At 37.4% G+C, this 12,136-nt stretch overlaps 1 protein-coding gene across 1 annotated transcript; it reads left to right on the top strand.

The window, feature by feature from the left end:
• Positions 1 to 5,834: 5,834 nt before the first annotated feature.
• LOC101299756 (acyl-CoA-binding domain-containing protein 4-like) lies at positions 5,835 to 10,671 on the top strand. The gene is made up of 16 exons (XM_004296762.1): positions 5,835 to 5,872; positions 6,113 to 6,191; positions 6,284 to 6,433; positions 6,522 to 6,599; positions 6,715 to 6,819; positions 7,091 to 7,157; positions 7,245 to 7,306; positions 7,559 to 7,698; positions 7,873 to 7,999; positions 8,125 to 8,239; positions 8,465 to 8,553; positions 8,676 to 8,759; positions 8,846 to 9,210; positions 9,391 to 9,880; positions 9,998 to 10,057; positions 10,156 to 10,671. Exons 1-16 carry the CDS (start codon positions 5,835 to 5,837, stop codon positions 10,228 to 10,230), a joined length of 2,124 nt encoding a protein of 707 aa, XP_004296810.1. The 3' UTR covers positions 10,231 to 10,671.
• Positions 10,672 to 12,136: the final 1,465 nt, after the last annotated feature.

The following is a 12,136-nucleotide window of genomic DNA, read 5'->3' on the forward strand; positions in this document are numbered from 1 at the left end:
AAGAGCTGTATATATATGTACCATGTACGTCTTAATTATATATTAGCTAGGTTAGCAGCAGCCAGCAAATGCAATATTCAATCTGGTCGATGAGTTATATGCATGAAGATATATAGAGGTTATAGTGTGTTGTTCCAATTTACCATTGAGATAGATACAGCCTCAGAATTTGAACTGAAACCCCAAATTTGAGCGAAAAAACTTCATTATGTATAGGTCTTCTAGGATTTGAGGTCAGTGCATGCATGAGCTGTGGTAGACAGTAGTAGATTTCGTTTTTTTCTTTTTTCGTTCTAATGGACGCTATTTTATTGCTTCAATTAAAGACTTTCTAAGTTCCAACCTCTACGAGTACTCGAGCATTTTCAAACTAAACCTTGCTGCTGCAATTAAATATTATTAGAGACATGCATATGACATAGTAGTGATAGTTAGCTAGGCAATTTTTGAAAAAAAAACAGGTTAGTCAACAGTTTAAACTGAAAGAACATATTAGGGAATCAAATAATAAGATATATAACTGACTATTTTCCTTCCATGTTATTTGAAAAGCCTTACAAATGTTCTTTTACAATGCAAAATACATTCCACATTCTCGATACCCACATGCATTCTTATACGGGGATATATATTCCAAGTCATAGACGTTACGTGAACAACTTATATTAGGTGACATTGAACAAGCTAGTGTGACGCTCTTTGGCAATTACTATTTGATACCATGAGAGCATCATATCTAAAACTAGTTTAACAATAGCTAGGTAGAGCTCTTATAACCTAGGCAAATTAACTATATTTCAAAATTAGTTGTGTTTCAATATGAAGTACATGTGTTGCAGCATTTCACATTCTCAGCATATGCATGATCCGTTTCACTCCTGGAACCGTGATTTAGGGTCAAGGAACCCTAAAGTGCTGACCCTTGGCCGCCCAGTTGGGCCATTTTATATCTTTTGGTGGTCAATATATCGAATTTACTAAAGTATTTTCCAACGACACATCTTAACAAAGAATATGTATACGGTATACCCATACATACAGTACGTAGTACAGGAAGGCTAGCAATTGACACGGCAAGATATAGAGGATAAATTGGGGGACCTCACAGATATGGGCACTGATCTACCTTTGTCATTCCATGTACGAGATTTATCTTCTGCTCTGGATTTTGTCATCAAAAGTGAGGGTTTCTTAAAACTCATGTACATACGTACATATATTTGCACTTATGCTTTCAGATCCGTTCAGATATACAAAACCTAACTTCCATAGGTTCGATCCCACTGCATGTATGTATGCTTGTGCAATTCTCTATTTTCAACAGCTTGCTTTCTGTTTCCTTCTGGAGAATTGATGCGAATCCAGTAGATAGAAAAAGAAGAGGTCCCAGTTGGATAAATCCAACTAATGTTTCCAACTCAGTAGATAGCAGCGGATCGAATAGAGAGACTGATCGATACGATAGAAATTCCATATAAACACTATCATCGTTGACAATGATCGAGACACCTGCAGATCTACTTTGGAAGAAATGATAAACCAGTTACAGAAATGTGATGGAAACAAGTTAAGATAAGAATGTGAAGCCGTACAAAGGACATGTCTCTATTCATTTCCGTATGATATGCAAAAGATTCTACAATGTGTGCATGCATAATGCAGTCCATTCAAGAGTTTTATTCTCCTTTATATATGCAACTTTTGTAGAGTAGTCAAGTAATTAATTATCGATCACAATATCTAATCAAACATTCTTATTTTCCTTACTTTCAAAACCGCTTAAACTAGCTTCTATCTGTACGTTGTAGCCCCTGCATTCCCATCTCCTATAATAAACACCTCCATCATACCCCAAAGATACAAACGTATTAAACCTCGATCATCACTCTCTCACAAACCTCCATTCTCTTATCTCTATTTCCTCTAACTTAGCTGCACCTTTCACGATTTATCAAAACCTAAGAGTGACGCCATTACATACACTTGCCTTTTATCGTTGGCTTATTGCATGCTTTGTTGATACATTGTCGATCTTGCTCTTTAAACACCTCCCTTAGTCTCTTACACCCCAAAACTCACACACACACACACACACACACACACAAAAATCAAATCTCATCACTCTTTTAACCCTAAACCCTTTACGTTCCTCACAAACCTGTAATTAATCTCTCTTTCCTCTAACTTAGCTTAGCACCTTTCACGATTCATAAAACCCTAAAGGTGGAATTGCATACACTTCGCTAATCGTTGTTAAAAAACTGGCATAATAAAAAATTTGATAGCTTGATGAATGAAAAACTACATATCCTCAAATCAAGGAAAGCAAGAAAAGGAGAAGAGAGAACAATGTTTTATAATTCTGGTTATTGATACAAAAACTTTATTAGCTTGAAAAGAAAAGGTACGGTACAAGTGAGGTAGATATATAGAGCTGGTAAGCAGTGGAGTTTGACTTGTTCTCCAAGTTGATAAATATAAACTGGACTGCGGATATGGACTGGGCCTATACTCTTAATACCCGCCCTCAAACTAGTGTTTGGGGTAGGGCTGGGCATGAGATGGGATATAGCTAATCCCATAGCCCTCCCGGACATTAAAATCGGGACGGAATAGGACGAGTTTTGCCTTTTTTAGATTTCATCACACCCGAGCCCTATTTCGGTCAGGACGGGACAAGATAGGATGAGACGGGCCCAGTTCTGGATAAAAAAAGTTGAAAATAAACTTGTAAGCAAAAGAAAGAGTTTCATATTTTCATAGTGCTCTCTACTCTATTAAGTATTAACAAGTACTTACAACATATTTACAAGTGCAACACGATGTAATAAGAGAGTTTACACTGTTTACTTTCTCTAAACCTGTCATCACTGCTAGGGTGCAAGAAAAGAGTCTACAACAATCAACAAATTAAAGTATTAAACATCACTATTATTGAATTAAGGATAACCTAATAACTTAAATAAACAAAGGGCTAAGATCAAAACACTTAAATGAAAGGCTCAAATTATATCTTAATCAATAAAAAATCAATCATTAAAATAGTCAGGACAGAATGGGCCTAAACGGGACTTAAATTATTTGTCTCGTGTCTCGTTCCGTTGTATAGGGACGGGACGGGACAAAACATGCCTGACGTTTTGAGATTTAAATCTCGTCCCGTCCCGACAAATTTCGGGACGGGTTCAGGATTACTGGATTTTATGCCCACCCCTAATTTGGGGAGCCAAGAACTGGTTTGCAGCAGAGTTCTTTTGGAAACAATATATCAACCTGGAGGAATTTGAGGATGAGATCGCCGCAAACTCATAAACACACAGGCTTGCTTACAATCTGTTTGACGATTGTTCAACAACTTAAAATAATTCAAATTCGGCATCCCATCACGATCTCTAACAGTATGAATTATTTTCCATTCGTGTGATACCTTCGTTGAAGTGATAACTCTTGACCGAGAAACAATTTTATTTGACAGGGCAAGACATAGACTTGATAATAAAGCATCACTGGAGGGTGGCACATGTTGAGTAGATATGGAAGCAGACAAAGTCGTAGGTGATATGAAAGTTATTGGTTTTGTTTCTAAACTTGCTTCAAATGTTTTGAGTGGCCTGACTCTTCCCCTGTGAAACTTCCCAGATTCTGCTACATATATATATACTATCCTGGAGCTTTATATATACATTCTATTTGTTCCTGTGATAGTAAGAGTGAAGGCTTGGCCACATATGATGGATCTGTCAGTACTGGAGTAGTAACACAAGGCTCAATAACATGAGCAGAGGAGTATTCCTTGAGATCATCCATTTCAAGAGTCAGAGAACCAGCACAATAACCATCACATTCAGTATCAGAAGGAGGTTGAGAAGCGTTGTCACTATTTTATGGAACAAAACCTAATGGAGTTGGTGAGTTAGCTGATATGGGTGGTACAACCATACCACTGCTAGCAGTCATATTGTTATGTGGTGAAACTAAAATCCATATTGTGTGGTTGCAGGGGAAGCATTATACTGATGCACATTAGTAAAATCAGAAGAGGCAAATAGATTGATCCCATTTTGAGTGACACCATGATTACCAACAGAAGAAAGCATATTAGACTGAATATATCTATAAACCACAATTTTGTGACACGACATTTTGATTCATAGACTTGCCAATATGACGTGCATAACTACTATAAGCTTGAGAATTTGAAAAATACTTTCCACTCCCAGACTATAACCATAGGGATTACACATTCTAGGATTTTGAGCAGCAACATATGTTAGCATGCAAGATGACACATGATTCCCATTCATTTAGCTACAATTATACAAACCTTGATTTTGAGGAATGCTAGGCATGCTAAACTGAACATTTTTAGATGCAGGACAAACTGAACCACATTGAGCTAACCTTGCAGTTAAAGAGGATAAAAAATATGTCTTGTTTTTCAACTCAATCTTTTTAATAGGAATTATAGATTTATTGAAATGGAAATGGAAATGCAAAACTTGTTAAAGTAGAGAGCAAGAACACTTTAGAGTCTAAATTATGGCTATTCTCATTAATTGCAAATTGAAAGTTAGAAGAGATTATATAGTTATGGATTATAGCAAAATGATCAGAACCAAATTACCTTGCTATATATACTACTCCTGACCAAAAATGTTCTTATTAACAACTTGAAAAGATTAAAACATGGATAATTTTGATGTGAGTCAAGATGTGTGGATTATATTTGCATCTCCAGCAGTATTGATAAATTGAAAAAAATTAGAGATTTATCAATTTTTAAATGAATCTTTGCTCCAGCAGTATACTTAAGAAATTGATAAATTTGGAAATTGATAGAGAAAATTGATAAATTTATCAATCTTTTAGAGACAATTAACTAAAACTTAGCTAATGTATACAATTTAGCAATACTGCTGGAGCAAAATTTCAAAAATTAATGTTGTAAATCTAAATGTTGACAAATTTAACAATAAATTTAATTGTATTGCTGGAGATGCTTGTGACAATTTCACTCCTCTTAAACTTACATGCGTTAATATTTTTTATTTTTTATTTTATTTTTATTTTTATTTTTTAAGAAAGGTGCTAATGTTAGAAGCTAGCTTTAAAAAGTGCTGATTTGGAATCAAGAGCAAAGTCCATAACAGCTTATCTAGTTATCTCCTTAGTATCACTAACAGCTGTCCAAAGTTTGTCCCCTGCATGTAGCCAACAAGATTCATTTGAAGAGAAACGTGGATAACACAGCGATTTGATCTCTCCGTTCCCAACACTTGTTAGTTGTTACACATATTTACAAATCCTGCCGCAGCCAATAAATGTCTCCTCTCCTCTTCTACCTCGAATGTTTAAACCCCGCTCTCTCTCTAACCCATTCAGAACTCCCACCTATTATTTTTCTTACTGTTGCAGTAGTTTTCATTTTCTAGTTTTAATGAACAGTAAAACCGAAAAAATTGGTGAAATTTCCTACAATGCATTACAAGACAACCTCAGCTTCTACTTGCACTAGTTTCAGGCTTCCAGCTCACTCTAGCTAACTGGGTCGCTCGTGATTCTCTCCCTCTCTCAGTCTTCTCAGTTTCCTTGGTTTTCTCGGCCACCAAAGTTTAAGGTAAGGAGAACTGCTCCTACCCACTTAAAATCTGGTTTTTCTGTCCTCACTGCTTCAATAATTTCATGGGTTTGTGGTTCTTATGCTAAAGAATGTACCTTTGTGTCTGAAAGTTAAGGAATTTGAGTTTGAGGTTTAGGCTAAGGAAGCTAACGTTTGTGGTTGTTTAGGGTAACTGAGACCTCACTGGTGCAGTTGAAGTTGTTGGTTGACCAAAATGTTCGGTTTTTCTCGCAAACGCATGAAGATTGGACGGTGAGCTTGTCTTGTTTGAGCTATAAAGTTTTCGTTTTTATTTATTATTGTTGCTACTAGAAAATGTTGCATGCCCTTTGTTGATTTTGTGAGTCCAATCTTCTCTATCAGTGAATTTTGGTAATTCGTATGTAATTTATACAATGTCAGTTAGTGGAAGTTGAAATTTTGATATAAATTATGATGAAGGATTTATAGAATGAGATTGTGATAAAAGTTGTAATGATTGTGTTGACTTAGATTGAAAGTCCAGCTCTCAGATTCTACTCAGGGAACTAGAAGCCCCATAAGACAGCCGAAACGAAATAACAGCTCCAATGTAAGGCTCTTAATAGCTTGTTTTGTGTATGGGTTTAGTTTCAAATGTCAATGATTCCCTGCTCTGAGCTGAGCTCATTTTGATTTTGGCAGAATGACTCTGATGCGCCAGCAAGTAGTCTTTCTGATGAGCTTGATTGCCAGTGTCCTTCTGCTCCTGAGATTAGTAATTCCACAATGGGGAGCTCCGAGAATTGGATGGTGTTGTCGATTTCTGGAGACAAGCCTAAGCCCCGATTCAATGTAAAATTTATATGGTAAACGGGTTCGGTTTATTTGTGTCTGTGGTGGTGTCGGTAGCTAAACCTTCGTTTTTCTTTTCCAAAAACAGCATGCGGCGGCTGTAATTGGGAATAAGATGATAGTGGTTGGTGGTGAATCAGGGAGTGAACTGCTAGACGATGTACAGGTAGGATAATGATTCTGTCATTTATTTGATATCAAGTAGATATCGGCTTTTATTAGATAACTACATTAGTGCATATTCATGCTGAAAATCACTAAGCTGCCATTTCCATTTTCAGGTGCTCAATTTTGACAGTTTTACATGGACCACAGCGTTGTCAAAGCTTTACTTGTCACCAAGCAGTCTGCCCTTAAAGATCCCTGCATGCAAGGGCCACAAACTGGTACAATCTTATTGTTATCTTATGTTTGGTATGCATTTCCATATGGGGTAGAGTTTCTTCCTCTAGAAGACATTGGATATCAAGATGCCTACAGGTTGGAATGTATAGCTAGGATTTGTAGGAAGCTAGCTATGAACTTGAAAGAATACCATAAATACGTTTGCATTTTTTTTTGCTGTAGACTTGGACTAAAGTAGGTTTCTATATCATAACTTAGGTCTAGGTAAATCAGGTTGGTTTACCTTTGAAAGTTATACTCTTTCTTATCTAGGTTTCCTGGGGGAAAAAGGCACTCCTGGTTGGAGGAAAGACTGAACCTGGGAGTGACAAAATTTCAGGTTAACATTCCCGTCTTTAAAGCTTATGAAGTATTTGCTTTTGGTTTGTACGTATATGAAATTATTTCAGTTCTTTCATTTATGCAGTTTGGGCATTTGACACTGAGACAGAATGCTGGTCTCATATGGAAGCAAAGGGTGATATACCGGTACTTTTTCTTTCTCTTCTTTTCTCCAATGAACTGGTGTTTTGACTTGGACCTTACAGTTGTAGAAATTATAACCTGACTGCTCAAGTTTTGATTCTGGTACCAATTCGTTAAGAAATTAAGAAACTGTTCATCACCCTAGATTATCCTTGACTATCTTGCCTGGAACTTAAAATCAGTCATTTAATGAAAATTTTGCTGAGTATTGAAATATATTGATTGGTAGTCTTTCCTCATATTTATACACTGCAGGTTGCTCGTACCGGTCACACTGTAGTCAGGGCAAGTTCTGTATTGATCCTTTTTGGTGGTGAAGATGCTAAAAGAAAAAAACTGCATGATCTACATATGTTTGATCTGAAGTCATTGACATGGCTACCTCTTCATTGCACGTGAGTGATTTTAGCCATGCTGTGTGTGATTCTCTGATGAAACCCGAATATAACAATCGCACCTCTTTTCTGGTTTCTTCTTATTTGGTTGAGACCTTTCCTCTTTACATGGCCTTAAAAATGTTAACCTTTCTTTTTATGTCGTTCTAAATGTCTTAATTGATATACATTCAGAGGAACGGGACCATCTCCGAGGTCCAACCATGTGGCAGCTCTTTATGATGACAAAACTCTTTTTGTATTTGGAGGCACATCAAAATCCAAGACTTTGAATGATTTGTATTCACTTGACTTTGAAACGGTGAGTGAATGCTCTGTAATTCTTACACTTCCTATAAAACTGGGCTGTGTGGTCAAACATATCAACTCTTTGTAGTTGAGAATTAAACTCTTATTTTGTGATATACTGATGGGCTTTTTTCTCAGATGGTATGGTCAAGAATAAAAAAGCGAGGTTTCCATCCATCACCTAGAGCTGGTTGCTGTGGAGTCCTGTGTGGAACCAAATGGTATATTGTTGGTGGTGGAAGCAGAAAAAAAAGTAAGCCTCGTAACTAAGACATGGTTGAGCTTTTTGGAATGTTTCTATAATGCCACGCACGAAAGTGCCCTCTAGACCTTGAATTTCACTAAAGGAAAAAGAAAAGGAATTTTTTGTACAAGCTTTCAACAAAAGAAAAAAAATACAAGAAATACATTCTTGAAGTGAAGTGCATAATTTTGATGTAGAAGCCCTTATACTTTTTGGTTTCCTAATCCTTTCCAGGACATGCGGAGACTCTGATCTTTGATGTTTTGAAACTTGTGTGGTCGTTGGCCATTGCATCGCCTCCGTCTACAATCACTACCAATAAGGTATGCAACATTCACTTTTACAAATATATCAGGGAGCAACATAATTGGTTGCACATCCCATGATGGCATGAACTTAAGCATTTAATCTTACCTTAACCATTTTTCTTATGTTGTATTCTCAGGGTTTCAGCCTAGAGCATGTGCAGCACAAAGAAAAGGATTTTCTTGTTGCTTTTGGGGGATCCAGAAAGGAGCCATCAAATCAGGTTCTTAAGAAATCATGTTTTTGTTTTAGTTGATTCTTTTCTCTCATTAGCCTTGTGCCTTATTGCCCTCTGATGTTTTGTGACAGGTTGAAGTACTAACCATGGAAAAGAATGAATTATCTACGAGTCGTCGATCTTTTCCCAGCAAAGGACCTGGAACTTTGCTGCCTGAAAAACTCCCATCATCAAATGGCTTGGCTAGTCAACTAACTAATGGTTCTTCCCAGCGCTCAGTCAATTCAGTTACTAGACAAAATCTGGCATCTGCAATCGAACAACATGGCTCTGGAAGAAAATCCTTGTCAGAATCCTTGCTTGTCGATGCAAATCCTGTTCCTGGTAACGTGTCACTTCGGAAACAATTTCATAATGACGAAGAATACAACACTGCTGTTAAGGTGACAAAGGGTTCAGAAGATGAAAGTTCTCTCTTGCAGGTACACTGCATTAAGTTTTATTTATTATTGACTACCTCATGATCAAAAAAATTCTGAAGTTTGAAGGAAAAAAAAAAGGGGAAAGAATAATGGAACTTGTCATTTCAGAAATTATTCTGTTCCTTGTTGTTGTAGTTGACATTATGATTTGATGTTGTGTTGTGTTGATTTCAGCCCTCGGAAAAGAAAAATAGTCAATCTGAATCAGCAGTACAAACTAACATTCATGGAGGTAGACTTTACTCAGAGGACATTCTCTCTGCATATGAGTTCGAAAACTCAAATCACAACCATGGACTTGGGAACTTTCCAGTTGACAACAATGATGCCTTATTTCCAGAAAGTGATGGAAAACCAGGAGCACTATCAGCGCCTTCAAGTATGTACCAATATTATGAGAAACTAATAAGAAAGAATGGGGTTTTAGAAGGACAGTTGGCTGCTGCATTGGCCAGTCGAGAAGCTGCAGAGAAAAACTTATCCTCTGCTCTCAAGAGCCGACAGGAGATTGAGAAAAAATTAGCAGACTCTGGGAAGGAGATAGAGTTGCTGAAGGACAAGCTAGCTGGTGTAGAACTTGCCCAAGAAGAGGCTAACAACCTCTCAAGTATTGTTCATTCCGACAATGTGAGGCTTGAGCATGATGTGGCTTTCCTCAAGGCTGTTTTGGATGATACCCAGAAGGTATTATATTTCTAAATGCTGCATTTTGATGTAATCATCTTTGAGCCAAGATATAACTATGTTACATGAAAGATTTGTTTTGACCCACCAATTTTGGTTATTGAATAATGAATATAGGAGCTGCATTCAACTAGAGGAGTTCTAGCTGGAGAACGAGCAAGGGCATTCCAGCTCCAGGTATGGCTATGAATTAGGATGAAATTGGCTGGCTGTTTACATTAAACACTTTGCATCTGTTATGGAATCTTAATCTGACTGTTTATTCTGTGTATCAGGTTGAAGTTTTTCATCTTAAACAAAGACTACAATCGATGGAGAACCGAGCACCTACACCAAGAAAACCATTCTAGGATGAAAGAGTAAGTGAGCAAGGAGCAAGGAGCTGTTGAACAACTCCCACGGTGCAGCACCGCATCAAACTTGAAGCCGCCTCATTGGTATGAAGATCCTATTGGCCTATACCATGTATATAAGTGAAGCCATTGTACCTTAACTTGTATGTTGATATGCTAGGCTATTTTCCACATCTACATGAAACAGAAACGTTTGTTCTGATTTGGCAATGAGAAACTTATGCTATATGTAGGTCACTAGCTTTCCCTTCCCTATGCCCCAGATATTGTGGCCCTGGACATCTTTCTTTCAGGATCCTCCGTTTATAGCGTCAAATTGCTCTTTAGTTTTACACCTTCCATCATGCTTCATGCCTACAGCATCAAGCACTTGCCCTGTGCCCAACCTACCCGTAAAATCCAGAAATCCACGCTCAACAAACTGCCATCCTTCAGACCAAAAAAAAAAAACAAACAAACTGCCATCCTTAATAAGGGCAGAGACCGAGCAGACCTGGAACGATCAACTTTGGTGTACTCCAAGCTATGTAAACATTAAACAAGACAAAGAATACTAGCAGAATGAGTCTGCTTGAATTCACCATTAGCAGCATTGATAATAAAGATGGATTCTAGGGGTTACTTGAATGAGGGATCAAAAGTTGTTTGTACATAGAAATGTTACATGCTTACACCATGGAAGCACTTCTTAAGCCAGCCTTGCCAATCCAAGTGGAAAGCAGATTTGGTATAATTTCGTAGAATATGTAAAAAATGGCCTTTTTGTTTACCAGAGAAAGGAGCATAATTGGTGAATTGGATCAGAGTTGAAACTTCCTTCCTGACCTTTAGAGGTTAGTGAGTAAATTTCCTTGCTTAAGAAGCCATGCAAATGACTTTAGCTTGGGGAGGACAGCAAGCTTCCAATCAGTGAGTCTCAATCTCAGAGTTGTGGGAACCAGATTAGTGACCATTTGGAGTAGAACCCCAAATTAGAACATCTATGCAACAACGCTCGAAACCATGGGGAATAGAGAGAATTTGGAGCTGGAATGATTTTTCGTGAACATGGAGGACGAGCGAAGGCTACAGCTTGCTGAAAAGTGAAAACCAAAGAAGAAGAGGACCTGTCCATGCGCAGTTTCATTCTTGTAGATGTTGAAGCTCTCCTGCGCAACCAAAGGGAGTTCAAAGTAGCCTGTGCTCCTCGAGAAGCAAATAAAATAACACACACATTAGCACAAAAAGCTCCTTGTACTTGTGAATTGTGATAGCCAAACTTGGTTTGCCATTGCTCCCGAATATACAACGGCCGTCATTCTAACGAGTGTAATCGTTTTTTTAATGCAGTTCCTCTTGGAGAATTTGACTCGCAACTTCAATTACTCAGTATATAGTTGATTCATTTACGTTTTAACATAATCAGGTAGTTCTGACTTCTAACAAAGTATCCACATCAAACACTACCGGAGCAAACACTAGCCTACACTAGCAAACACTACCTGATAATCTAGACGAAGCCGCCTGAGCCTAAGCCAACATAGCCTGATTGATGCAGACATCCAAGCAACCATTGACTTTAGGAGTTTAGGTTTGCAAGTGGTAATTAATATTGCAACGTTCACGTTCTTGACAAATATGCATAGGTGTTATAGGATAATTAGAATATTATTGTTCCTGTAAAGTAGATATTTACTCAGTCAGATGTTTATCTAGTCAGTTGTTGACTTAGTCAGTATTGTTATGGTTTGTGGTGGCATGTACCACAAAATAAGGAGAGATTCATGTAATCTTGTTATCTGTAATCTCCTATAAAAGGAGCTCACTCATTCTGATGAAATATACAGTTTTTCCTAAAACACGTTATCAGCACGAAGCTCTAACGTGAGTATTTTTTTTTCCAACAAAAAAAAAAAAAAAAAAA

Source organism: Fragaria vesca, linkage group LG4 (assembly GCF_000184155.1).
Source record: "Fragaria vesca subsp. vesca linkage group LG4, FraVesHawaii_1.0, whole genome shotgun sequence".
NCBI classification, from domain to species: Eukaryota; Viridiplantae; Streptophyta; class Magnoliopsida; order Rosales; family Rosaceae; genus Fragaria; species Fragaria vesca.

Coding starts and splice junctions, on each gene's coding strand:
- LOC101299756 (XM_004296762.1), top strand. CDS start 5,835: ATGTTCGGTTTTTCTCGCAAACGCATGAAGATTGGACG. Junction 6,600..6,714: donor AACTGCTAGACGATGTACAG/GTAGGATAATGA, acceptor TTCCATTTTCAG/GTGCTCAATTTTGACAGTTT. Junction 7,699..7,872: donor TGGCTACCTCTTCATTGCAC/GTGAGTGATTTT, acceptor ATATACATTCAG/AGGAACGGGACCATCTCCGA.